Source organism: Otolemur garnettii, unplaced genomic scaffold, assembly GCF_000181295.1.
Source record: "Otolemur garnettii isolate 467f Iridium unplaced genomic scaffold, OtoGar3 scaffold00063, whole genome shotgun sequence".
NCBI classification, from domain to species: Eukaryota; Metazoa; Chordata; class Mammalia; order Primates; family Galagidae; genus Otolemur; species Otolemur garnettii.
The window spans coordinates 832,224-858,766 of record NW_003852458.1 but is presented as its reverse complement, the minus strand read 5'-3'; the positions used below and the strand labels follow the sequence as shown (position 1 = coordinate 858,766).

The 26,543-nt window shown below is 40.1% G+C and overlaps 1 protein-coding gene across 1 annotated transcript in view; it reads left to right on the top strand.

Annotated features, from left to right (window-relative positions):
* Window positions 1–25,910, top strand: part of DROSHA (drosha ribonuclease III) — a 127,781-nt gene extending 101,871 nt beyond the window's left edge. The window contains exons 26-35 of the mRNA XM_012807049.2: window positions 977–1,047; window positions 3,914–3,958; window positions 5,439–5,596; window positions 6,784–6,889; window positions 16,637–16,778; window positions 18,316–18,398; window positions 18,488–18,591; window positions 20,958–21,050; window positions 21,887–21,933; window positions 25,680–25,910. Coding sequence (XP_012662503.1) covers window positions 977–1,047; window positions 3,914–3,958; window positions 5,439–5,596; window positions 6,784–6,889; window positions 16,637–16,778; window positions 18,316–18,398; window positions 18,488–18,591; window positions 20,958–21,050; window positions 21,887–21,933; window positions 25,680–25,810 — 980 coding nt within the window. The 3' untranslated portion in view covers window positions 25,811–25,910. The remainder of the gene's footprint in view (window positions 1–976; window positions 1,048–3,913; window positions 3,959–5,438; window positions 5,597–6,783; window positions 6,890–16,636; window positions 16,779–18,315; window positions 18,399–18,487; window positions 18,592–20,957; window positions 21,051–21,886; window positions 21,934–25,679) is intronic.
* Window positions 25,911–26,543: the final 633 nt, after the last annotated feature.

Genomic DNA, 26,543 nt, shown 5'->3' with positions numbered 1-26,543 from the left:
TAATAAATGTATTTAGGCCGGGCCCAGTGGCTCACACCCATAATCCTAGCACTCTGGGAGGCTGAGGTGGGTGGACTGCTTTGAGCACAGGAGTTCGAGAACACCCTGAGCAAGAGAGAGACCTTGTCTCAACTCAAAAAATAGAAAAACCCAGCTAAGTGTCATGGTGGACTCTAATAGTCCCAGTTATTCTGGAGGCTGAGGCAAGAGGATTGCTTGAGCCTGAGAGTTTGAGGTTGCTATAAACTATGATGCCACCCAAAGTGACAGAGTGAGACTCTATCTCAAAAAAAAAAAAAAGGAATAAATGTATTTAGTTGTGAAAAACCCTGGTAACTAAGTATCTTAACATATTACATGGAAAAGTAGCCTTTGTGAAGACAAGTGTAAAAATTTGATTTCAAGAAAATATGAACGATACTCTATTACTGGATATGCAATTAAAATGTTATTGTGGTACTTGTTATGATTAATGCTAACTGTGTGCAGTGCTTAAGTATTTAGAATTAAAAGTAAAGGTTACCCTGATCTTTATTTGCAGAAGCCTTCCTTGATCTAGACTCAGGTTTTCCCTGCCAGGATTCTTTTTCTTAGGTACCTGTATATATTTGGTCTGAAACATAAACTATAAATACAAAAGATAAAATATAACATTTTCTTAAGTCAAATATTTGTGCATTTTACCCTTAGTAAGATTTATTTATACCCTTACTTTTCATGATAGTTCATATTGAGGCTCTTTTACTTACAATATTAGATTTTTTTAGTAAATTGAATTTTGTATTTGAGTCTAATTTATGATACAAAGAGTAGCTAAAGGAGGGAAATGTTACCTTTAAAGTAATTGCTTTGGAGCTTGATTTTTTTTTTTCCTGTGAGGGGTTTTCGGCTTGCCTCTTTGCTTTTTATAGAGATATGTAATTTTCTTTGAATATTAATGCGAGCTTCCTTTTGGCATTTTCTTCCTTTTATGTAGGAGCTGTTTACTTGGAGGGAAGTCTGGAGGAAGCCAAACAGTTATTTGGACGCTTACTCTTTAATGATCCGGTATTTATCTTGAGTCTTTTGAGTTCTCTCAGTTCTATATCATTATGGAAGATTTTGTTTCAGTTGGTCTTTGTTTCTTGAAGACTCTGTAGGAGAAACAAAACACCTAAATCTACCTACCGTAGGTGGTGGGTCCCCCCCCCCAAATAGCTTGTTTAACTCTTGCAGATGGGGAAGTTCCAGGGGCATTGCCACTAGGAATTTTTCTTTCACCCAAATCCTGCCTTTCTTCATAGTCATTTGTAAATTAAATATAAACTCAAATATAATACAACTTTGCTTCAACTTGAAGAATCTTCAAGTTAATTATGATGTTATATTTTATAATCATCGGGTACCTACCCCATGCAGGCTCAGTTGAAGTAATAGCCTTTTGGCTTTTCTGTTTGTTGTAATTTATTTTTATGTAAATTATGTAGACTAGATAAGTGTATATTTTAGTAGAAAGTCAGTTCATAGGGAGTTTCTGATAGGGCTCTGAATAAAGAGTATGGAAGCTCTTTTTTATGAAGCAAATTATAGTTTAAGGAAAAATGATAGATTCTAAAATAGTTTCTGTTGTTGCTAAAGTATTAAGCTGTTAATATTGCCAGAGATACCTTTTTAATCCTGCATGCAATAGAACATACTGGGTGCTTTTTGTACCAAAACAAGTCAATTTAACGTTTCAAGGGAGAGGCAGCTCTGTATTCCAATTTGAAATGTCATTCTAATTGAATGAAATAGCCCTCGTGGAGCAATAAAGAACACAGGAAGCTCATGTTTTAAGTCTCTGTGAAACCTTCAGCTTAAGTGGCTGTCAGATATTATTGCTGTGTTACTGTGGATAGCTTAAAAAAAAGGAATAATTTTGAAATATGAACTGGACAATGTTTGTTTCTGAAAAGTTGATCTTATATTTGTTTTTCTGGAGATGTGTGGTGGTTCCTGTGCAGGAATTTCTTCCTGATGGCAAAATTGTCCACTGGTGTTCCCTGTCCCCCATTTTTTCCCTACACATATAAACAGATGTGCACCCTGATTTGCACCTATAGCGTGTGGTGTCTATTTTAAGACTTTTCTCACAGTGCCTTGTTCTGGCCTTTGTCTTTATTTGGCTGTTTCAGCAAACTCTCTTCCGTTTCCTCCCTGCAGTCTGGCCTCTGTGTCCCCTGTCACCCCATAAACTCCTTCCACCATACCCACCTTTACCCTGTGGCCATCTCCCATCTTACAGCACCCCCGTCCACTCTGTGCTCCTGTATTTGGTGGGGGGAGGGTGTAAAGCACAAAAGAGACAGAAGAAAGATGAATCAGATGTCTCTGAGCATTTTGAGCTTTGGAGATTGGTGTTGCCATCATTATTAATGGTAGTATTTTCTGTGGGCCAGCACTGGGTTTAATGCTTTGGTACATTGCTTATTAGGGCATCAGAAAACCCACTGAGTGGGTCTTGTAATTATCTTTGTCTTTTGCTTGAAGAAATGGCGGCTGAGGGAGGTGAAGTGAATTGCCAACACAGAAGTTAGGTTTAGACCCAGACAGCCAGACTTCTAAGCCTGCTGTCTTCTCTAACTACAAATCCACAGTTTAAGGGGAAAGGTGAAAAGTTAGCCTTTGTTTGTGTTGTGTGTAAGGTCATAGAGGCCCATAGGCATTTGGAGTTATAGACCCCAATCTATAGGGCCCATTGCCGAGATAAGAGGTCAGTGCTGCAGTGGAAACGAATGAGTAGTCCAGACTGGCCTCTGAGAGTTAAAGCAATGAGAGTTGTGGGTTCTGCAGAGGAGATGGTAGTGAATAGCTCAGGCAAGGGGCTGAAGTTTGGGTGGTGAAGGAAGGGACAAAGCATTGAGAGAACACTGGGAGGTTGTAAGACAGGAACATTCGTTGTCATTTATACTACAGAGATTTCAAGGGAAAGGTTCTGAATTGGTTAAGAGAAGCCCTTTAAAATGCCTTTGAAGAACAGTTTGATATAAGTGCTTTTTAAAAATGCTATAAAAATATCCTAAGTGTATTTTATTAAAGAGCAAGTTATACAAAAACATTAAGTATTTTATTTCTTTTTATCTCTGTGTGTCACAGCTCTACTAAATTTTCCTGTATTTCTTATCCACCTCTCCCCCACAAAAAAAAAACCTTGGAAAAATATTTTTTCCTGTTTTCAAATTTTGTTTTGTTTATTTTATAAACCTAACATCAAGGCCAACAAGTCGATTCAGTCAAAGGCTCTCTAGATCTGAAACTGAAAGAAAAACACTTCGATTCGGAGGCCGTTCTAATTATAACTGCTCCTAGATTTAACTCAGCGGATGAAATGGTGTACTAGGGTTTTTCATAAAATTCATTCATTCCAGCTGTTCAAGTTAGCAATTGTAGTGACCAGCAGCAAAGCATGGTCTCAAATGTAAGAGCTGATGAACAAGATTGGGATGTTTTTCACTCCATCTTAAAACAGCTCAGATGATTATTAATTGGTGCCTAAAATAAAGGACATTTGGAATGAGTTTTAATTACAAAAGGCCCAGCTGATGCACATTTCTGGGGAATGGGAAGTCAAAAAAATATGATTAAAGAACAGCCCTATCCAGTGTATGAGGTTAAGCAAATGTGTAACTTAGTTTTAAAAGGTGTCTTTGACTTCTGGGGCTGAGGGTATCTCTTTTCCTCCCGAGCTTAATAGGCTAATTAGAGTCACTACAGGCAGTTTGAGTGGTGAATACACTTTAAAAAAAAAAATTAGTTTGCTAGCACTATTGAATTTGCAATAAGTGGAGTCAGCATCTGAAATAGTTCAATATTTCAAATAATGACATTTTATTTAGTACTCTAGAGTACGTTAAATGGCTCCCTTGAGCATTAAAGGCATCACTCCGTTTTCCAGGACCTGCGTGAAGTCTGGCTCAATTATCCTCTGCACCCACTCCAAGTGAGTATGACCTTCCTGTCTGCAATGAGCTTTATAACTCCGGCTGTTCATGTGACTTTTGTTTGCCTTTATTCCCTTCCCGCTTTTATCCTTTCACTCCCTTCACTGACGGTATACCTTTAAGCTGGGGTGTAAGAGCTGGAAAACGTTGGAATAAATAATAAAAAGAACCTGTTTACGTGGTCTGGGCTGAGATGGGGGTGCCTTACCATGCAGGGAGAGCTCCCGTGTAGCTGTGGGGTGCTCCCCCCCACTGGCAGGTAAGCACATGTTGATTCCAGAGTATCTACACACTTGCTGTTGTAGGTGAAATAGTAGTGAATCTGAGCATGTGAAAGAAATAGAACATTAACATTGCTAGATCGCAGACCAATTTGGATCTTAGGAATTGAGAGCTATTCCAGATTGTATTGAGAGTTAAACTCAGATTGCATAAAATGTATTGTAAATTAAAAATACTATTCAGTATAGCGCAATGGCTTTTTACTCAAGATTTTGGAATTTAAAAGTTATATGTATGGTGATGCCGTTTTCCCTGATTGGTTTAAACATTCTTAGTAGTCTTGGATTTTATTTTATTTTGGGATGTATGTGTACTTGTCAATATGCATCTGCTCACTCACCTACACATGTTCTGATATGTGTATATATGTATAAAGAAATGTAAGAGGAATCATTAATGGCTGAGTTCTCATGAGAAACTTTACAGCAGTAATGCTATTAATTCAGAGTTTCTAAACAATACCTTAGTCATACAAGAGAATCCTAAAGAGTTGAAAATGCTCATTTTCATTACACCTTTCACATTTGCTCTCTGCACGCTGTTAGAGGCTCATTGTTAGGTGGGCGCCACCTGCCTGTGGTGCAGTAATCTTCAGTGTGAGCTGACTTCGGTTTTAGTGATGCTCAGATTGGGTTGGTCCCTAGAAGACGCACAGTGGTCTACTAATTTTAATACAGTGGTTCTCAAAGGACAAGTCCTGAGACCAGCAGCATCTGCTTCAGCTGGGAACTTTTCAGGAAGACAAACTCTCAGTCCTCACTGCAGACGTATGAAATCTGTGACCTTGGGGGACAGGGCCAGGCCATCTGTGTTTAACAAGCCCCTCACGTGTTCTCATAAATGCTTAAGTCTGAGAACTACTGCTTTACTAAACGTATATATTCTCTACCAGCTGCTCTTCAGCTCACATCTTCCTCGGAGAGTTAGTATAATACTTGGGATTTTGAACTATCTGTGTACAGTACTTGGCCTTGAAATCTGACAGAAGATTGGAAAATATTATTTGAGTCTTCTTTAAATATTAGGTTTGTTTACCATTCTAAAAGATGAAAAAGAAGCATCTGTGTTTTATTGGCATTTTAGAATTTCTGCCCATGGGAGAAGGAATTTCACAAAACACTGTCCTAGAATTGATCATTCATTACTCTTGTAACCAAAAACTGCACATGACTTTTATTTATTTCTGTTTTCCTGTAGCTACAGGAACCAAATACCGATCGACAACTTATTGAAACGTCTCCAGTTCTGCAGAAACTTACTGAGTTTGAAGAAGCAATTGGAGTAATTTTTACTCATGTTCGACTTCTAGCAAGGGCATTCACATTGAGAACTGTGGGATTTAACCATCTGACCCTGTGAGTGACCGACTACTTATGTAGTCTTAACATGACCATTTAGACGAGGTGATCTCAAAGCTTTGGTGTCTGTCCTTCTAGGGAATTGGGATTTCAAACAGATTCCTGGGAAAGTCATGTTGTGAGATGGACAAGCAGTCCAGTACTGGTGCGGACCAGGGGATATGCTCCAATTCAGTATTTTGGGTCCCATTGTCATGCATCTTGTTTCTCTGTGTACATTTAAGAGAAGTCTGAAGGAAGTAGAAACTTTTCATGCAATAACAGATATTAAGTATTAATCAGGGGTGTCCAACCTGTGGCCCCTGAGCCCCATGCAGATTATTTTAGGACTGTTTTGCTTATCAGTAGTGTTGGCTATTATGAAAAACATTTGCACACCTTTTGCTCATCACCTTTTGTTAGCGTTGGTGTATTTATTGTGTGGCCCCAAACAATTCTCATTCTTCCAGTCTGCAGCAGAAAAGAAAGATGGTTGGATACCTGTGCTGGTCTTTGTAGGCTATGTGACTCAACTCGGCCATCATAACATAAACCCCACAAACGTTTGAGCGTGGCTGTGTTCCAGTAAAACTTTATTCCTAGACACGGGCCAGGGGTTGGATTTAGCTCTGTGACCCTTTGCTCTCGGGTGAATGATTCGAAGAGAAGTTAGTGAAATAATTAAGAAAATAAGCAAAATTTTGTTTCTTTGGGGTTGTTTTTTGTTGTGTTTTTTGCTCCCTTTTTCCATATCAAATACTCTCCTGTCTTTAAACTATAAAGGTTAAATATTTTTATTATAGATATTTTTAAAAAATCTGGATTACAGATTTGAATAATAGAGTATATATTTCAATAGATTTAGCAAAGACAATTCTTGGACCTTTTTGCTCTGTTTTGTTACATGAGTGCTGTTTCTGTTATACTTTATTTTTTCATTGACACTGCTCAGCTTCTGACTAGGCAGTGCTTAGCGTTGTTTAAGCCGTAGACAGTATATACTTTACTCTTCTTTGAAACCCAACATATATTAACTCAGATCTCTTCTCAATTGAAGAGCCTTAGGGAATTGTATTTATTTTGTGCTTTAAGACAAGATGAACATGTTGCCTTTCTATCTTTTAAAAATTCTGTTTTTTGTTTTTTTTTTTTTTTAAGTCCCCAGATGCTTATTGATCTCTTTACATTGATGTTTCTTTTTTCAGAGGCCACAATCAGAGGATGGAATTCTTGGGTGATTCCATAATGCAACTGGTAGCCACAGAGTATTTATTCATTCATTTCCCAGACCATCATGAAGGACATTTAACTGTGAGTTTGTGTTAAATCACTCCTTCTGATAAGAAGACTGTGTAATAGGGAGTGAAGATGAGAGGTGCCACGTATATATTTCTGTATCGATGATTTAGTTTTTAGTGATGATAGCATGTTGTATGGCTCTGTTTATTTCACTGTGCAGATTATTTATAAAGCGAACTTGAGATAAGAACTCATTTTATGCTCTTTACTGATCTCCTACTCTGTGTAAGACATTGAGATGGGCCTCATGAAGGGAGCAGAGATGTTTTGACGTCTTTGAGAGATAAAAGTACAAATAAATAACTAAAATAAGTATTACTTTAAAACAAGTATAATTAATACTTATTAACACTAAAATAAGTATTATACATAGTGTTTGCACATAAATACACACTGTAAATAGTAGAAGTAAGTAGTTATAACTGAAGGCCAGGTAGAACCTGTTAAATCTGATAAGGAAGCTGAGGTAAATAGCTACATTTGAGCAGTTTAGGAAATGATACAAGATTTTTTCTAGCTCAGGAGTTCGAAAAAGGCTTCATGGATATGATGATGTTTGAGCCCTTGAAGAAGGGTTAGGATTTGGCCACTGGGAGTTAGTGGGAGGACATTTCTATGCATGGACGTTCCACACACTGGGATTGCAGACATAGGGGGGCCTGGTGTGGAAAAATCAGAAGATTGAAAGGCAGTGGGGACTCAGTTTGGTAGATCCTGGCAGAGTTGAAAGGGAGGTACAGACATAGGATTGATTTATAAACAAAGTGAAATGGTCCCCATTCCTCTTACTTTTGTTTCATTTTGTGAAACGTTCTCGTACTTTTTTATTTGCCCTCTACTGTTTTTACTTTGAAGCCAATCAATAATATCCCTGGAATGGTGAACAAAACATATCTAGAAACCATTTGTGATGATCTCTCAAGGCACAAGGAGTAAGCTTTGAGAAGTCCCCTTAGGATTAGGCATTGTGAAAGCGAATACTTTACTGGGCAAAGAAAAATAGTGGTACACTACAGGCAACTTTGTTAGTGCAGACTTTATTATGCTGAAGCAAATAACAAGTCTTTCATACTTCGCATCTCTACAATTTTTATGCATGTTTTGCTTTGAATAGAATTGGATTTTATCTTTGTAGTTGTGAACCCTAGAAATAGTTTATGTGAGACATAAATATTGGAGCTCGGGAAACTATGGTGATTTGGCTAAGTTTAGATGTGATTTTTCAGTGGAATATCTAAGCCCAGCGTTCATTCAATGAATATGTATCGAGCTCCTACTATGTACCATGTTGGTGCCATTATAAGACTGAGGGACCAGCCATACTCTTATTTTAAATTAACAGTTTGATTACGATTTAAAGTTCACTGCTTTTAGATGGACAGGAAAGTGTTTCCTTCCTGAGTTAATATTAAATTCTTAAAAATAATGAACATCTATGAGCAATAAATGAGTATTTAGTATCTTACTCTAAATTAAGAAAACAGCAAATTACATGTTCGTTTTCCTCTGTGAGGGAATAGACTTCATAGGTGTCAGAATATCTGGGTGGTCTGAGAAAGGGCTGCACCAAACCAAATAGCTTGAACTAGTGATTCATATCATGGCCCTAAAAGAGGCCTCTGTTAAAAATGTGTGTTTTAAATACACACACTTTCCCTGGGGTTCCTAAGGAATTAATTGTGAACTCTAGGATCTTATGGAGATGGATGTTGTTGATTGACAATTTTACTATTTCCCATCTGCCTCCTGCGTTCATTACCACCAGCCATGAACAGATCATGAAACCAAAGCTCAGAGAGGCACGAGTCCTGCCCATGGTCTAGATAAAGGTAAAACTAGGACTATGCGAGATATTCTAGCTCTGGGTTCTTTCCAAAATCACTTCAATGCCAGAACTGTACTTTTATCCAAAATGTTAATTATCCTTGCAGTCTTAAAATTAGAGAGTTTTTGACAAGCTCAGTGGAATTGTATTAACAAATGCCAGAATTATGATACAATGGTTTTATGAAGTACATCTATAGAAAGCTTTGGTGGGAATCAACAGGACGAGCAAAGTTTGCTGTCGACATCAAGATGATCTGTCACAAATTAAAGACGTGGTCTTAAAAGATACCAGCTCACATGGCCATTAACATGATTGCTCCTCCCCCCCGAAACACTGTTGCCCTCTATCTCCACCCTCCTGGGCTGCTTCTCACCTCTTAGCTACTCTTCTTTAGCCTGCTTTGCAGGCTCACCTTCTTCTCTGCAGCTCATAGGGATTGCAGTACCTACTAGGCTCACTCTTTTTCTTTTTTTGAGACAGAGCCTCAAGCTGTCCCCCTGGGTAGAGTGCCGTAGCATCACAGCTTACAGCAACCTCCAACTCCTGGGCTCAAGTGAGTCTCCTGCCTCAGCCTCCCAAGTAGCTGGGACCACAGGCCCCTGCCACAACACCCAGCTATTTTTTAGTTGCAGCCGTCATTGTTGTTTGGCAGACCTGGGCTGGAATCGAACCTGCCCCCTTAGGTGTATGTTGCTGGCGCCTTAGCCACTTGAGCCACAGGCACAGAGCCACAAGGCTCACTCTGGAGCAGTGTTCTTTCTTATTCTAATTTCTCCTGGGCGTCTTTGTTGTGTATATCATCAGTTTCAGCCCATTGGCACGTGACTTCCAAACTCGTCTCTTCAGTCCCTTCTCTTTCCAGCGCTCCAGCCCCAGCTGCCTTCTCAATATCTCAACATATCCGAGACTGAATTTATAATCTTCTCCCCCCGCCCCCCGCAGTGTTCCCGAGTAATTGAATGGTAATGTCACCCATCCAGTGTTGCAGGCCAGAAAGCTGGGAGTCATCCTTGATTCCTCCCTCTGTCTCCCTTGTCTATATTTCAGTTTATTCACAGGTCCTGACAGTGCTAGTCCTTGGGTAGCTCTTGAATTTATCCTCTCCTCCCCACCCTGTCTTTGTCACTGACTTGATCCCTGCCAGCCTCACTCTCTTGGCCCAGTGCAGTGATTTCTGCACACCTATCAAGATGTCACAGGAATGTGATTAACAAAGAGACCCAATTGGAAAGAGTGACATTTATTAAATAGCAAAGGACGAGAATTGTAGGTTGTATTCATACACAGCACAGGGCAGTGTCACATCCTCCCACAAGAGGAGTGCGCCCTCCCCCCTCCCCAGGTTTCCCCTGAAGTGTATGCTACTATTTGAGAAACTTGCCTTTGCTGTTTTTGTAGGTATTTTTATATACTGAGAGATGGACAGATTCACAGGCAGAAATCCTCCAAAAAGCTTGGCCTTGCCCTCCTGCCCAGCCTCAAGCCACATGTCCGTCTCACTCTGCACCAGCCTACTCTGTGTTTCCCCACGTACCCTCCTGCCAGCCAGTGGCCTTTGTGCTTCCTGCCCTTACTGTCATCTGCCTGGTGCCTCTTGTTTTCCGTTAGATGTCAATTCTAGCATGACCCTGACCCTGGATGCAGGGAAACTTTCCCTGACCACCCCGTGCTGACCCCAGTCTTCAGCACAATTCTCTGTTCTCTTCCTTCCTGGCACTGGTGTCAGGTTGCCCACCCCACGAGGCTAGAAGTTCTGGGAGAACATGCTTTTGTTCACCAAGTGCCTGGCATATGGCAGGCTCTTAATGCATATTTGGTAAATAAATTAAAAATTGCCCGTTTTGTAGGCAGCTAAGTTATATTCTGAGGGAAGAGGAAGTGGCATAGGAAAGAAGAGGCATGTTGTTATGTGTATAAGGGAGGAAACAGAAAACTTATAAATATCTGAGGATTAAACTTAATGTAAGATCTGTAGCAAATTACAAGTCCTTACTTTCGTTGCATTGGGAGGGAAGGGCAAATGATTCGTCATTGTGATTACAGAGCATGGGCTGCAGTAATTCACATTGGGGGAGGCATTGTCAGCTTTGAGCCATTCTCTTGCACACTGGTTTTTCAGGGAATAAGGACAGTTGAGCAAAAGTAATCATGGTTGTCAAGTTTTGAATGCTGATGGGGAAAAACATTTCGTTCTATAAATTATCAATTCAAAAAGGCCTACTTGGGAGAGAATGTTAGGCTTACGGAATTGTTCTAGGAACAAACAAACAAAGCACTATCACATGGAGGATGAGGGTTAAAAAAACTTGTTCTAGAATAACTGGGTTTGAATTAGGATATAGAAGGAAGAGGTGCTATTTGATACACTGACATTTTTGTTTCTTAGGATAAGCCCATGCATAGGGTCAGGGTGAGTAGTGAGAAGATCTCAGAGAAAGCATTTATTCAGGTCAGCGTTCCTGTCTGTGACACTTGCAGATTTCAGGCCCCAGGAGCTTCTCCTCTGTGCCCGGCTTCTCTCTTAGCCTTTACTGTGTGCTGACACTAGTTGCTAATTCCCGTGCCTACTGTGTGCGAGGCACAGAACCCAATGGTGGCACACACCAGCCAGATGAACCCCGAGAAGTTTGTTTTTAGAGGAATGGTTTGGGATAATGAAAAAGAGAACAAGGATTACAAACAAAAAGCTTGAGAACGAGTGATCTAATCCTGCCCTCCTGCCTCCAGACAGCACTGAGCATGAATCATTCAGGCAGACTGATATTTTATCCAGAAGATCTCTTTGAGAAGATAGATTCCACAGCCTCCTGTTTGAAGATTTCTCTGTCACTGACATAATTTGGCTCTTTGTATCTGACCCGTATTCTGCCTGCTAGCATTTGTGTACCTTTTTTTTAGTTATCACAGGAAATGGGGACCATCTGGCTGCCACTCTTGGTATAATAGACCTGTGTGGCACATCACTGTCACTTTTAATAGTACATTTTGCTTTCATCCCGTGTTCTTATATTAAAGCCCTTAAAATAATAAATCACAGTCTACTTATTTTACACTAGGTGGCCCTCTTTGGTTGCTCATTCCCACAGCTGTGGTTTTTCTCTTTAGAATCAAGAGTGAATAGAGAAGTTAAAGGAAGAACGCCAATGTGTGTGTTTGATTTAGACCAGTAAACCTTTTTCTTATGATGACTGAAGTTTGCAGTGATTGTGAAAGACTCCTCTGCTGAGACAGTAGAAAACATCCTGAATTCTCAAAAGCAGAATTCGAGATTTGGGGTATTCCCGTTGTTCCCTGACACTGTACCAGGGATTCAGAAATCCTTTCCTCAGGTTTACAGAGAGCCCCAATTACAGCTTTGTGTTGTTATTTCTTGTGATCTCAAATTAAACTCTGTCTTTTGGGGGGGTGAGATATTGTTAAGGATAGGCTAGCACCTTGTAATATGGAGAGCTTTGAGTTCAGTGAGTAAGATAGGTATGTGGAACATTTTGCGTTGCAAATAAATCCAGAGGAATCGGTAGAGTTTTCTTGAACCCCTTTCCCTGACACTGATGAGCAAGTTTCTTGCCTGATACTGATGTTGCCATGTGGATAACAACCGCAGATAACATTTCTAGTGTTTTTATTATGTGCCTGTCACTGTAATTAGATTGTGTCGGGTTCATTCTAATTCTCATAACAACCTCGTGAGGAGAGTACTTTGTTTGTTTTTTTAAGAGACAGAGTCTCACTTTTGTTGCCCTCGGTAGAGTGCTGTGGTGTCACAGCTCACAGCAGCCTCCAGCTCTGGGACTTAGGCAATTCTCCTGCCTCAGCCTCCTGAGTAGCTAGGACTAGAGGCGCCTGCCACAACACCTGCTATTTTTTGATGCTGTTTGGCCGTGGCTGGGTGGGAACCCTCCACCCTCAGTATATGGTGCCAGCACCCTAGTCACTGAGCCACAGGTGCCACCCCTGAGGAGAGTACTTTTCTACATTTTATAGATAAAGAAACTGAGGCTGAGAGAGGTTTGATAACTTATACAAGGTTACTTAGCTAGGAAGTGCTGGAGCCACGGTTTGAGCCCAGGCAGCTCGGTGCCAAATCTTTTGCTTGTTTACTACTCTCTTTGACAAAAAGCACTGCTTGCAAACTAGTCCAATAACTGCCTTGTGCTCAAAATTGGGTACTGAACGTGTTTTTTAGATTGCTACCAAAAAATAAAAATAGATGTTTCCTCCTTATAAAATAATAATTTATACCATCAACATCTGCAGGCTCTCCAACTTTATGTCTTACCCCATCTAAGGCCTTCCACCAAAAGGATTTTCAAAATAGAACAATTATCGTGGCTAGATATAGTGGCTAATGCCTGTAATCTCAGCCCTTTGGGAGGCCAGGCTAGGTGGCAGAATTGCTTGAGACTAGGAGTTTGAGCTAGCCTGAGCAATGTGTAAGACCCTCTGTCCCCTTACACGACATAGAAAAATAAGCTAGGCATGGTAGTGTGTGCCTGTAGTCCCAGCTACTTGGGAGGCCAAGGCAGGACTTAGAGGTTCTGGCGAACTAGGATGAGCACTCTAGCCTAGGCAAGAGAGTGAGGCCCTGTCTCAAAAAACCTCTCGACTGCCCCCATTTAACACCGTTTCGGATTCCTCATCACCTGTAGGAAAGTCTGGAGTTCACCTGCCAGCCATGCCTGCACCGGCTTCTCCCACTTGGCTCTGACTGTTCCTCCGGGCCCACCCCACGGTTACCTTACTGTGCTGGGGCCCCTTGCTCTTGCCATAGCTGTTTTCTCCTAAAGATCTTTTCGCACCTTTCTCCTGGCTGACTCAGTCTTTTCACTTCTGATTCTATGTTCATTGGAATCCACCTACATGGATTCTTTTCACAAGGCATGTGTCCAAGTTATATCTTCAGAAATTTTGGTTCCTTGGTTCTTGGAAGAAGCCTGGACACCAGCATCTGCTATTAGACTCAGATGGATGAGCCCCTGAAACGTGTTTCTTTACTCAGGAGTCGGCTCTAAGGAGGCCTTCCTGAGCACCTGTGTGTTCCTGGGGTCTCTGCTAACACTGCAGCCACCAAAGTGCATTGCAGCGGCCAGTCTGGATGTGGCTTCTCAGAAGGGTGTCGGTTCCCAAGGACAGCAGCAGGACACTGATGCTCTGGGGATCTTTAGCTGTCAGTGCAGGGCCTGGCGCGTAATTGCCTCTAGGACTGGTCCGTGGCACTGACATGACTTCGCAAGGTTTCCTTCCTTGCTCATCCCCCCTGGATCTTGTTCTTTGGCAAATAACATGATTCATTATGAAATAGAGTTCAGCAAAGGACAAGGATGAAAGTTGTCATTTAAAGAACTGCCATTCAGACTTTCTTGTCTAGGTAAAGAGCAAGGTCTTATCTCTTTTCAACTCATCTTCTAAATTTAAACTGACTGTGAAAATATGGATGATTTATAGCTTCCTTCTTCCCTACTGACTTTTGGTTCAGGCTCTAGGATTTTTGGCAAGAACTTACAGATTTCACTTTCTCCTGGCCCCCCGGCTGTTTTAAGACCTGTCAGGGCTTGTCTTAAATAAAACTGGGAGCATTTCTGTTTCCTTCCTCACTGCTTTCCTCTGTCCCTGTCAGCCGGCGTTACCGTACAACGTTGAATGAGGGGCCCTGACAGGGGAGGTGCAGCTGGGGCTGGTAACCAGTGATGGATCATAATTTGTATGTGCACGCATGTGCATTGGGCCTGTTGGTACCGAGGCTTGAATGTTCCATCTACACAGCCTTAGGAATTTTCTACTCACTCCAAAAGCATTTATCTGTAGAGGACCCAACTTGCTCAGCATGGCATATTCTCAGAATTACCCTGCTATGTGCCCACAGCCTCTCCTTTCACAACTGCAACCTCCAGTCCCCGTTTAAAATCAAACCAAAAAAGATATGTTCATTCCAGTTCACTAATTTGTGGTTGAGGGTGGGGAGGGTTGTTTGTGCAGGGGGGTGGGGAATTTGGACCGTTGGAAACATATAACATTTTCAAAACTCATCTAACTATACACTTAAAATGGGGTGCATTTTATCACATATAAATTATACTCCTTATTTGTTTGGTCTTCTATTAAAAGCTGGGCTTTTACAATTTTGAGCCTCTCTATGGGCATTGGTCTTAAAGCAACATTATATGGAAGAAAAGGTGCAGTAAAGGGGGAAACAGGGAGGAAAGACGCAGAGACAGGCGAGGAATAACAGTCAGAAATTCCACAGCAAGCACGGCTTACGGAGATCAAGTTGTATATCTGCTTCATGAATCATTGTCAGACAAATTAAGAACATATTGTTTCTTATTTATCTGTTGTCAAGGATTCAATATCAGACATTGAGAATAAATCTTGATTTTCATAAGCTCTGTTGACACGGTGGAGCCACAGAGCATAAAACTTGCATCTAATAAACAAAGTGCGGCGGGAGGTGCGGGGGTGCGACACCAGCACAACGCGCAGCTGCGTCCTGCTCTCCTTCCCGGCTTTCAGGGATGTTTCCTGGCAGGACGTTTTTTAATGGGCCAAGAATTTGTTATATCTGTTAGGAGAAAAGCTGTAGTTTGGGGGACGTCATTCCCCCAGATCTTAGAGATTGGGGCTAATTATGTTCAGTTTTTGTTTGGTGAGTTCCCATCTTTGCATCCACCCATTTCTCCCAGCCTCCCTCCCCAGCTCTAACCCCTAGTGAGTGGTTAATGAGTGTTAAGTCCTAAGCTATGCTTGTTTTATGGACACCTCTATGATGGATTGGTTGCATAATTTTCATGCAGTATCTAATAGCACAACTTAGATAGTCCTTGGAGGACTCTTAGCTGTCTGAAATGTCCAGTAGAAATTTTTGCTTTGAATTCCTGATGTTGAAATATGAAAAATGATATTTTAATTTGATCAAAGATAAAGGATCTCAGTATGAAAAACTAAGACTCAGGATATATAACACCAATCTTTATAATAATAATAAAAGTAAAAATGTAAATAAATAATCCAAATCTTTTCCTATAATACCTGCTATACCTTCCTTAAGTTTTATAACATCAAAGTCGACACAATGCCATTAAACTTGAAGCTTAAATTTGAAAAATAAAACTAACATACAGAAGGCAGGCCAAGTTTGCCTGCTTGGGGGTTGGGGAGGCTTGGTGGTAAGAGGGTACAGGGAATTTGGAATGATGGAAATATGTAAGGTTGTCAAAGCTTATCTTACTGTACACTTACAACGGGTGCATTTCATTGAATATAAATTATACTATAATAAAATGGATTTTTGAAACTTTTAATGCTTCCTAGGTCTGGGCACAATGGCTCATGCGTATAATCCTAGCACTCTGGGACATCTTTTATCCTAGCACTCTGGGAGGCCTAGATGTGGGTGGATCACCTGAGCTCATGAATTCTAGTCTGAGCTAGAGTGAGACCTCATCTCTAAAAATAGCCAGGCATGGTAGCAGGCACCCAGCTACTCGGGAGGCTGAGGCAAGAGAATTGCTTGAGCCCAAGAGTTTGAGGTTCCTGTGAGCTATGATGCCACAGCACTCTACCCAGGGCGACAAAGTGAGACTCTGTCTCAAAAACAAAACGAAAAAACCTTTTAATGCTTCCTCATTTAGTAGCATTACACTTAAAAAAGCTATGACCTTTAATCAATCTTTCCCAACCCTGTCCAACTGCTAATACAGAAGTAAATGAGCTATTTAAATGACATGTAGATAAATCCAGGTAAGCAAAGCAGAGTGAGTTACTGAGAAACACTGGCTGTGTGTGGTGGATGTCAGTGTCATCTGAGGGTCACGGGAGTGCCTAGACCATCAGTTACCTTGGTGTCCCTGTCACGAGATGCTCTCAGTCATGTTGAGTCCCACACGGGAGCAAGAAAGATGGTTTCTAAATGTACCCCACTTCCTTTTGGCCAGCTGTTACGAAGCTCTTTGGTGAATAACAGGACTCAGGCCAAAGTGGCAGAGGAGCTGGGCATGCAGGAGTACGCGATAACCAACGACAAGACCAAGCGGCCCGTGGCCCTCCGCACCAAGACCTTGGCAGACCTTTTGGAGTGTGAGTCCTACCGATAAAGCGTTTCTTTCTATGTGCAGGGTTGAAGTTTAAATCCAACCAACCAGTATTTATCCTCCTGCTTCTTGTTGTTATTATAATATTTTCTGACTAAACAAACCTTTTTTCTATTTTAATTATTATTTGTGCTTTTCACCAAAGCTTGTCCCAAGGAGAATAATTTGGGATTTTGACATGTAAATAATGAACTTTATGTTCAATTCATGTTCAGCAGCCCAATCCCCACCCCTCCAACCCAACCCTAAGCCATCATATCCCTTTGTGTGAAAGAATAACAAATATGAAGGCCCGTAGTTTGAATCACAGCTTTTCTGCCCCCCATCAGCCTTCACACAGGGGCACAGAAGAAAGAAGGACAACTTATTCACTAAATGCTAAAACTATTATCCATTGTTTTGAATGAGCATAAAGCTCTATGGACAAATGTCATCTTTTGCAGTTTCTGATATGGTCTGATAGCATTGTAAATAATCCTATTATAGCCAACTAAAGGATTATACACATAATTGATATTACTTCAAAATAAGTGGGCCATTCACTGGGCCTTAGAACTTTTTTTAATATTGTGGTATTTTTGACAATTGGAATTATATTCAGATATCAAAGTCCACCATGCAAAACCAGCTCATTTACAAAGTGCAAGGCAATCTGACTAAGGAACTTAAAAGAACTTCTTTTTCAACTAAAGAAAAGTAATTTAAAGATGAAAATTACAGGAAAATTAAATTGAGAGAGCAGTCTCACTGGCATTTCTTTTTTAGCTCAATTATAATTATTATTATTATTATTTTTTTTTTTTTGGTTTTTGGCCGGGGCTGGGTTTGAACCCACCACCTCCGGCATATGGGGCTGGCGCCTTACTCCTTTGAGCCACAGGTGCCGTCCAGTTATAATTATTTTTTATTCCTTCTTTTAAAAAGGCACCATTTATTTATTTGGTTAAGGTAGTTTTTTATGAAATCTTCTTAGGGGTCACCATTTATTAATGAAAAATTGATAGATTGTTATGTTGTCATTAAGCCCAGTATTAAGATTTTCTATATTTGAGTCCATTGAATCTATAAATTGTCCTGCTTCTGTTTATGAAATTTAACATAATACCCTTATAAAATGGTTGATCTCCTCAAGATTGGTGTTGAGAAGTACAAGACCCAAGGATGTAACCACTTAGGTTATCCCATAATAACCTTCTGGCATCATAACTAACCTTCAAGTTGTGTTTTGATTTATTCGATGCTAAGGAGATTGTGTTCCCAGAAACCATTCATTTGGCCCTTAGCTAAATGAAATTTGGTCTTCGTACTCCATGGTTTCCATCTTACACATCTGTGTTGCTGCTTCTCGTATTAATAATAGACAGTAGAGTCTTATTTGAAGAAAGATGAAATGGTAATGCTAAAAATTAAAGAGGACCTAGAAGTTGAAAACCTTATTGAAATGTTGCTTAAAAGTCTGGGTTTCTTACTTTTTCTGCTAAAGGCAATGACATGGAGTTTATTTTAAAATGTTCTGTCTCCAGCGTTTATCGCAGCTCTCTACATTGACAAGGACCTGGAGTACGTTCATACTTTCATGAACGTCTGCTTCTTCCCACGATTAAAAGTAAGCTCACATGGGGTTTAAATTTGGGGTGTGCTTTATGTTTGGTAATTCCAGAACACATCACTAAATACCACTGGGGGCTTCCACAGGAGTTCATTCTGAATCAGGACTGGAATGACCCCAAGTCCCAGCTTCAGCAGTGCTGCTTGACCCTCAGGACGGAAGGGAAAGAGCCGGATATTCCTCTGTACAAGTAAGGACTTGCTGCCCGCAGGCCGCTGCAGCCAGCGTCCCCAGGGTTGGTTTTCCACGGACCTTGAGGAAGAATTAGTTATTGCGGGGTAATCATGACAAGAACCCAGGATGTAGACTTCCTGTCAGTGTGACTCTGGGCCTCAAATAAGTGGTTCTCACTGGATTGCCTCGTGCTTCCCCCATTTCTGACATTCTCTGTCAGCTCCTGCTGGTAGGAAGGCAAACTAGGATGATGGGAGCAAGATAAGGGAGCTGGGGTGAGAGGGTTTCATATACACAGCTAATATCTGTAATGGTTTTCTTGTTGTAACCTCTGCTGGGCTGCGCATCCAGATGCGAAGGTGGCACCTGCTTATTTTTGACAATACTTGGCTGCCTCTCTGTCCTTGCCTCGGACCCTGCTGGCCTCTGTCTCTGTTGCCTGACAGCGGTGCTTCCCCCACAGGGCCATTGTAAGAAGCAGGGCAGTTGCTCGATATTTGGAAGTTTTCTTCTCAGAATACATACCCCAAACTGCCATATACTTCCTTGTTTTTTAAGTTTTCTTTTTTTTATTTCAAATTAATATGGGGATACAAACTTTTAGGTTACATTGTTCTCACTTCCAAGGCAAAGTTCAAGTTGTAAAAGAGCCCCTCACCCGGTGGGTACCATGCACTTGTGAATATCTTTTTCCTTTGATTGTTAGCCAACGTCATTCAAAAGCAATGTAGTGGAGTATTGGGTCACTACACCACGAATCGCCCCTTTTCATGAAAACAGGCATTTTGGCTCTGAAGAAGACCAATTATTCTGAGACACTCACATGTTCATACAGGAGGTAGTTTCAAGGAGGAGTTACAAAATGAAGGGATTGTTGAGATAGGTTGGCTGCATGTCAAAGTACTGTGATTTCAAGGTGCTTAAAGATCTGGCTTCGGGGGCGCCTATGGCTCAAAGGAGTAGGGCACTGGCCCCATCGGGTTCAAACCCAGCCCTGGCAAAAACTGCAAAAAAACAAACAAACAAAAAAGATCTGGCTTCGACCCTGTGCGACCCCGTGTCCGTGCACACGCCTGGCTGCAGACATACGCATGTGCGGGTATGTGTTCCACGCGAGTCAACGCCTCCCTTTGGACTTTCTCAACCTTCACAGTTCTCAAGGAAAAACACCAGAGTGGCAGCTGGGAATTTTAAATACTTTTTCATGTTTTTATGTAATAGTCACAACACTTTATAGACTTTTTTTGCTAAAAGAAAAACTAAGACCGAAGGAAAGTTGAGTCACCCCACAGCGAGCTGCTATAAATTGTGCCAAGATGCTGTCATTGCTGAACAATATTTCTTTGATTTATTGGGAAAAATTCCCCAAATGTTTAGAAATAGCACTTTAATATGCGCCTAATAAGCATGATGAATATCCAAACTGCATTATATGAAAGGCTCGGAGTATTTCCTCATCAAAGTGATCATTAAAGTTCAATAAATAAAATGAGGATGATAAACTTTTCAGAGCGCAGGCCTGATTACTGTAATGAGTACTACCTTAAAGGAGCCAGCGTGCACTTTTATCCCCGGGAGAATAGAAACGCAAAGGAAATTACCATGTTCCCCTCTCATCAGTCCCCCAAATGAAAGTACACGATGAGTTTGTTCTTTTTTATCAAGATGATAGGGTTGTTTTACATAGTTTTTTTCAAGATTACTGTGTTCATTCTATTATCTTTGTTGGCCACTTTTAATTTCCCTTTTCCATGAAGTTATCAGTTTTACTGCATTTGAAATCTGCAGCGTGTCATTAAAATCCAGAGTACCTAGAGCTTTGTTTTTTGGAGGTTGTGCTGTGTACTTGGCTTTACAGCACCCCTTTGAAATTATCTCAGATGTCTCAGAAATTAAACGCACGTTCTGATCTTTGAGATCAGATGCCAGACATTAGAAAGAATCCATAAAAGCGTTCAGGTGTGGCCTGAGGTCTATCACCAAACATTCAGCATTTGGGGCTGTGATTAGCCCTGGAAAACAAACAGACTGGAGCTGCTGACTTTTTGCAATAAAAGTTGTGAATCTTATGATACTTGGAATATGCACACTTAGAAATTATTTAAAAATATTTTATACTTCACTGTTAGCCTTTATATATTGTTTATTACTTTGGGGAAAAATATAAAAATGCAGTGCCTAAGTTTTTAAAATTTTCTATTTCAAAAGCTCCGTCAGGTTAGCCGATTAAAACCTTACCCCTGAATTATTCTGCCATTTTTGTGTTTCTTATTTTATGGTTCCCTATCGAGGCAGGAAGTACGTGACTTTTCTCATAGTTGCATAGTAGCTGTAACAAATAACACTTTATCAAAATTAAGGATTTTTTCCTTTGCCCTTCAGGACTCTGCAGACAGTGGGGCCATCCCATGCTAGAACCTACACTGTGGCTGTTTATTTCAAAGGAGAAAGAATAGGCTGTGGGAAAGGACCAAGGTAGGAGAAGAAGATGCTTTTAGTTTGTTAAGATGGACATTCCTGTGTCTGAGAAATCCCCCACTGGTATTTCCCAACTCTGGGGTCTGTCTTTTTTAACTTAGAGTATAGAGTGTGTAGGGGTGATAGCAAAGTGAGTCCCAAGGACTAATCACCGTGCCAAGCCCCGATTTGAGAATGGGCCTTGGCTGGGGGGAATGCCACTGTGCACAGGGCTTTGGCTACCTTGGGAAACCGCATTACTGAGCCCACAGGTAAGGTCCTCCCAGTCATAGTTACTCAACAGAGTGCACATGGGTGTAAGCTAGAAATGTAAGATGTGTCCTGTCTTGCGACAGAGCCATTAGCCATTTGATTTCTTATTGGTATTCACTTGAGCTTTGTGGAAATGCTAACATCTTTAGGTAGAAAGAATTATGTATATTATCACCTTTCTTTGAACTTTCTAGTCTCTGTCTTAAATGAGAAATGATTTGAAGCCTGTCTCTCTCTATATTTTTATTCTTTTCCTCTTTAAACTTTATACTGACGGTATTCAAACTTAAGTAAGAAATACTTTAGAACTGATATAAATGGAAGACATTTTATTGCAGTATGAAAAGTGGAATGAATAAGTTAAACAGGCTTTGTGCAAACAAATTACATTCCTGCATGCTCTTGTATATGTCCCTATCTGGGCAATGCAGCACATGACAGTAGAAGTAATCAGATGTAATTTTATGCACCAAATGTGAAAATCAGCTGAATAATTTGTAGCTACATCTTGTGTTTTGGAAGAAAAAAACTCAGAAAAATCTTCAAGTTAAAGTATGCCTTACCTTTATTTTATTTAACAGCATTCAGCAAGCAGAAATGGGAGCAGCAATGGATGCACTAGAAAAATGTAAGCCTATCTCTTTTTCTATAATTATATGTTCATAATGTAATGAGTGTTTTATAGGAAGAAAATGAGGAAGTAAAAAAATGGTAAGTACTGATAAAAATGTGATCTTGTTTTCTTCATAATTATTCTCCACAGAGAATATAGTAGAATGTGAGATACGGATAAAATGAGCTTATTATTTAAAAATAAAAGTATTCCCGAGTGCCTTTTAATTTTCATTTCCCTTTTTTGCATAGAGCTCTGCTCTCAGCCCTGTAATCTGTGTGGACACCCTACTTACTGTGTTTCCCTCTTTGTATTTCTCCATACTTGTAAAATCTTGTAACATAGATCTATACACGGGAAGGTTTTTTCTTTTCCGTTTTTTCCCATTCTTTTATTAAATGTTATTTATTTACTTCTCTGCATCTTTCTGTTTTTGCTCGGTAGTAGGTCATAGGCAGCCCCGCAGACCATAGAAAATGGGTCTAATTCATCCTTTCTTAATGGCTGCATAATATTTCCTGCCATGGGTGTGCTGTATTTTATTCAGCGTTTTTATTATGGTGGGCATTTTATTTCTGCTTTTTGGTTTTTTTGTTTTTTAATCATTGTTAACAATAAATGTCTATCAGTGTTTTTATTATAGTTTTGTGGAATAGATTCCCAAGAGTGGGATGCATGGGTTGAAGAAACTTCAGTTACATAATTGAACTTGTAGGAAACTGCATAGTCTTTTGTAAATTGGAGGCTTAAGTGCAAGAGAAGTTTCTTCTGAGGCCTATTGTGCTGCACAGCAGAACCTGTGGGCACAAAACGACAACACAATTCTATTATGCTCCGAGTGCCCCACTAACGGGGTGGGGGGAGAAGGCAAAGTGTGGGAAGCTGAAAGTGAAGAGGCCCAGATTCCAGGAAAGACAGGAGGGCCACGAGCCAAGTGGAAATCAGCAGACAGTAGCTTCCTATTGGGTAAAGGGGGGTTAGTCAGCGGGGACAGAAGCTAGTGCTGCCGGGTCCAGTGGCCATGAAATCTTCACTGAGAGTTTTCAGTTGACCGTTGTTGGAGATTTTGTTTGTTTTCAAATATAGAACAGTATTGAGAGCTCACCTACTCTGAGACAGGCCTCCATATATGTGCTGGTGGGAGTCAATTGTTTAAACTGCTGGAAAGCAATTTGGCATTATGTGTCAGGTCGACTTATTGTGATCCAGAGATGTCATATCTGATAATCAAATCTAAGGAAATAATTGGAGTTATGGACTAATGTTCATCTACTATGATAATCAAGATAACTTGATTTATAGTAACAACAAAAAAAATCGAACTTGAGTGTTTAATAGTACAGAAGTGTTTAATAAATTATAGTATATCCCAGGGATTGGCAGACATTTTCTGTAAAGGGCTAGATGGTGACTATTTCAGGTTTCCCAGGCACAGTTTCTGTAACAATTACTCAACTCTGCCATTGCAGCCTACTGGCATACGTAGCATGCAGACTATGGGTGTGTCTGTATGTTTTTAAAACTTTATTTATAAAAGCAGCTAGACAGCTGTGTTTGCCCTACCCTATAGCTATATGTAAATATTATAATATTTTATAGCTATCAAAATAATGGTGTTGAAAACTAATGATATGGGAAAATGCTTAGACTAAAATAAATGAAAAAAGTATCATCATAAATACATACTTTCCTGTGTAAGAGTAGTTAGAGGAATGATTTTAAATGTGTTCATGTCTAGGTAAAAAGTGTGCCTACTTGTTGTGTATTTATATAGTATAACTTTACTTCATAGGAGAAAAATCTATAAAGATATATGCTAAAAGTTTGTCAATGGTTAGAGCTGAGTTGTAGGGTTTTTCAAATTGTAAATTCAATTTTACAGTAAAATTTACTTAGTAGAAACTTGCTTTACAAGATAATTTACAGATAACTTATTGGGATTTATTTATTTTTTTTAAATGTAATTGTAATTGTATTTGAACCTGTGAATTACACACTTGTATAAGGAATCAACTTAATATCATTTAGGGAATTGGTTTTATTACTGTTTTATTTCTGAATTACAAATCCCATGTTCCTCTTTCGCTTATCCGCACTCACGACTCTCAGACCTACCAGGTCTTTGCTGATTCCCTGCCTGTCTTTCAGATGCGTTTCCTACCACCCTGTCCTTGTCCCTTCTCCACCCCAACCCAGGGTGAGGACAGTGCACTATATGAAGAGGGTGGGAAAGAATTTAGGCCCATGTTGTACAGAAGCTCTCCCCTCATCCATGGAGAGCGACTGTACAATATGTGCTTTGTCCTCAGGGGACGCCTGAACTGCGTGTAGCACCAAACCCCGGTTATGCCGTGCTTTCTCCTGTACACCCTTCCCTATAATAAAGCTTAATTTCTAAATTAGGCACAGTAGGAGAGGAATAGCAGTTAATAATTTACTTTTCTGCCCTCTCTCACTCAAACTCAATGTCTTATTATACTGTGCTCACTTACTGTCAGGCAGTGGTTGAGATCCGGTAAGTGAAGCACAGAGGTAGAGCCCTGGCACGAGGGCTGCCCCGTACACAGCTGGCCTGTGTCACGCTTCCCCCTTAAACAGACCAACCTGCTTTCCCAAAAGACCACGTTCTCTCACATCTGGGATGCTTTGCATAGGTTTGAAACATGAAGAAGTAACACCTGTTCTCTTGAGCAGCCCCTCGTCTGGTTAGGTTCCTAACACAGTCATTTTCCTCCGTATTGGCAGTTAACCTGTGTAGTTCTTACTCACGTTCATGCCCCTTAAGGGTGCTTGTTAGGTATGTGTTCAGTGTATAAAATGGACTTTTCTCACCTGTATTTGACTTTTCCCTTCATTGTTACACCGAAGTTACACCACCAATGACAACTGAATTGTAAAAATTTCTAAGTCTTCATCAAGATTTTCATGGTGTCGACACCGTTGCACAGGGTCAAATATCTAACTAACTATAGCTCTGAGTGATGTTTCCTGTAACCATATTCTCTCAAACTTTCAAGTTCTCTACTTGAGTTACTTTTGCAGATACAGTTTGAACCTCTCATAGTAAACTTTCAGAGTAGAATTAATTATCAGATATAATGACTCTTTTTGCCCATGGATCTGTTTTTGCACTTTTCTTTTAATTCTTAATAAATAATGGTGTGATATCATTATTTGTATGGAGTTTTTGGTTTTAGCTTTTCAAAAATGTATGACTTGACTTTACTATATTCTTTAATTTCTCCCTGAAAATCACCTGTTGCTAGGAGAATGACACTATAATGCATCTGATTGGAAACATCCCAAAGCATACGTCTTAGGTTTTAGCATTTCTGTATGTTTTGGTGCCTTTTAGACTCAAGTTCACTCCAGATATTGAACTCTAGACTCAGGGGTGCCAATCCGTACTTCCAATATGTTTGTGAGTGATGAAAGAATAGGGGGAAAAACCAGGTTTTTTTTTTGTTTGTTTTTTTTATTTTAATTTTTTTTTTATTGAATGATAACTATGTACATTAAAGCACTTCTGGGGTACAGTGTAGGGTTTTCACATGCAATCTGAAATACTTCCATCAAACTGGTCAACACAGCCTTCATGTCATTTTCTCAGGAAAAACCAGGTTTTTATCCTCTTGCCTTACAGAATACAACGGTGCGCGTTTCATCTGAGTATGTGCTTGTAGTGTATGTGTTTAGTCTGTGTCATTGTTTGCTCTAGTGGCTATCCTTTATTAAGCATAAAATATATTTCCTTGTGTCAGATAACTTTCCCCAGATGGCCCATCAGAAGCGGTTCATTGAACGGAAGTACAGACAAGAGTTAAAAGAAATGAGGTGGGAAAGAGAGCATCAAGAGAGGGAGCCAGATGAGGCTGAAGACATAAAGAAATGAAGGAGGGCGCAGACGTGGAGAACCCCTGAGATTTAGCCCAGTTTTCCTACAGACAATGAATGAAATGTGTACCCTGAAATAAAATACAAAGTCAACTCACTATTGTTGTACTGACCTGTTCTTAGGGGGATGGTCGTTATTACAAAGCATTTGATTTCTCTTCCGCTTAATGGAAAACTGCGCATGGGTGGATGCGTGTTATTCCCTTTTATTTTGCTCTTTAAACAATAGCATTGAGGAAGCATATTCTGTGTGGAATAGATCCTGTTTCTCTGTTTCTGTCTTAGGTTATGATCTTAGAATTTCAACCGACAAGTGACAGATTCACTTAACCAGATATTTTGACTACACTCTCGTAACAGCTATACTTTTTGAAATCTCTGGATTATTAACTAGATTTTTTAGCTTTTATCTGGATGTTTATCAAGTTCTCAGCAGTAAACATTAAACTTAGCCCTCTCTAAGCTGTGAGTTCTTTGTAGAAGGAATCCATTTAACATTCAACTGGTTAATGGGAGGAGGAAAGACTGACATTTGAGTTGAATACATTCTTTGAATCATTAGAATATGAGAGACGTTGTGATTTTAAGCCAGACCACACTTTCAATCAAGACCTTTCACCCTGGAGATCAGTGAAACCTGTTAAGAAGTTATGGACAGACTTCAAGGAAGTTTCAAAACCTCCTGAAATTGTATTCAGTTTTGTGTGTGTGTGTGTGTGTTTGGGACTTAA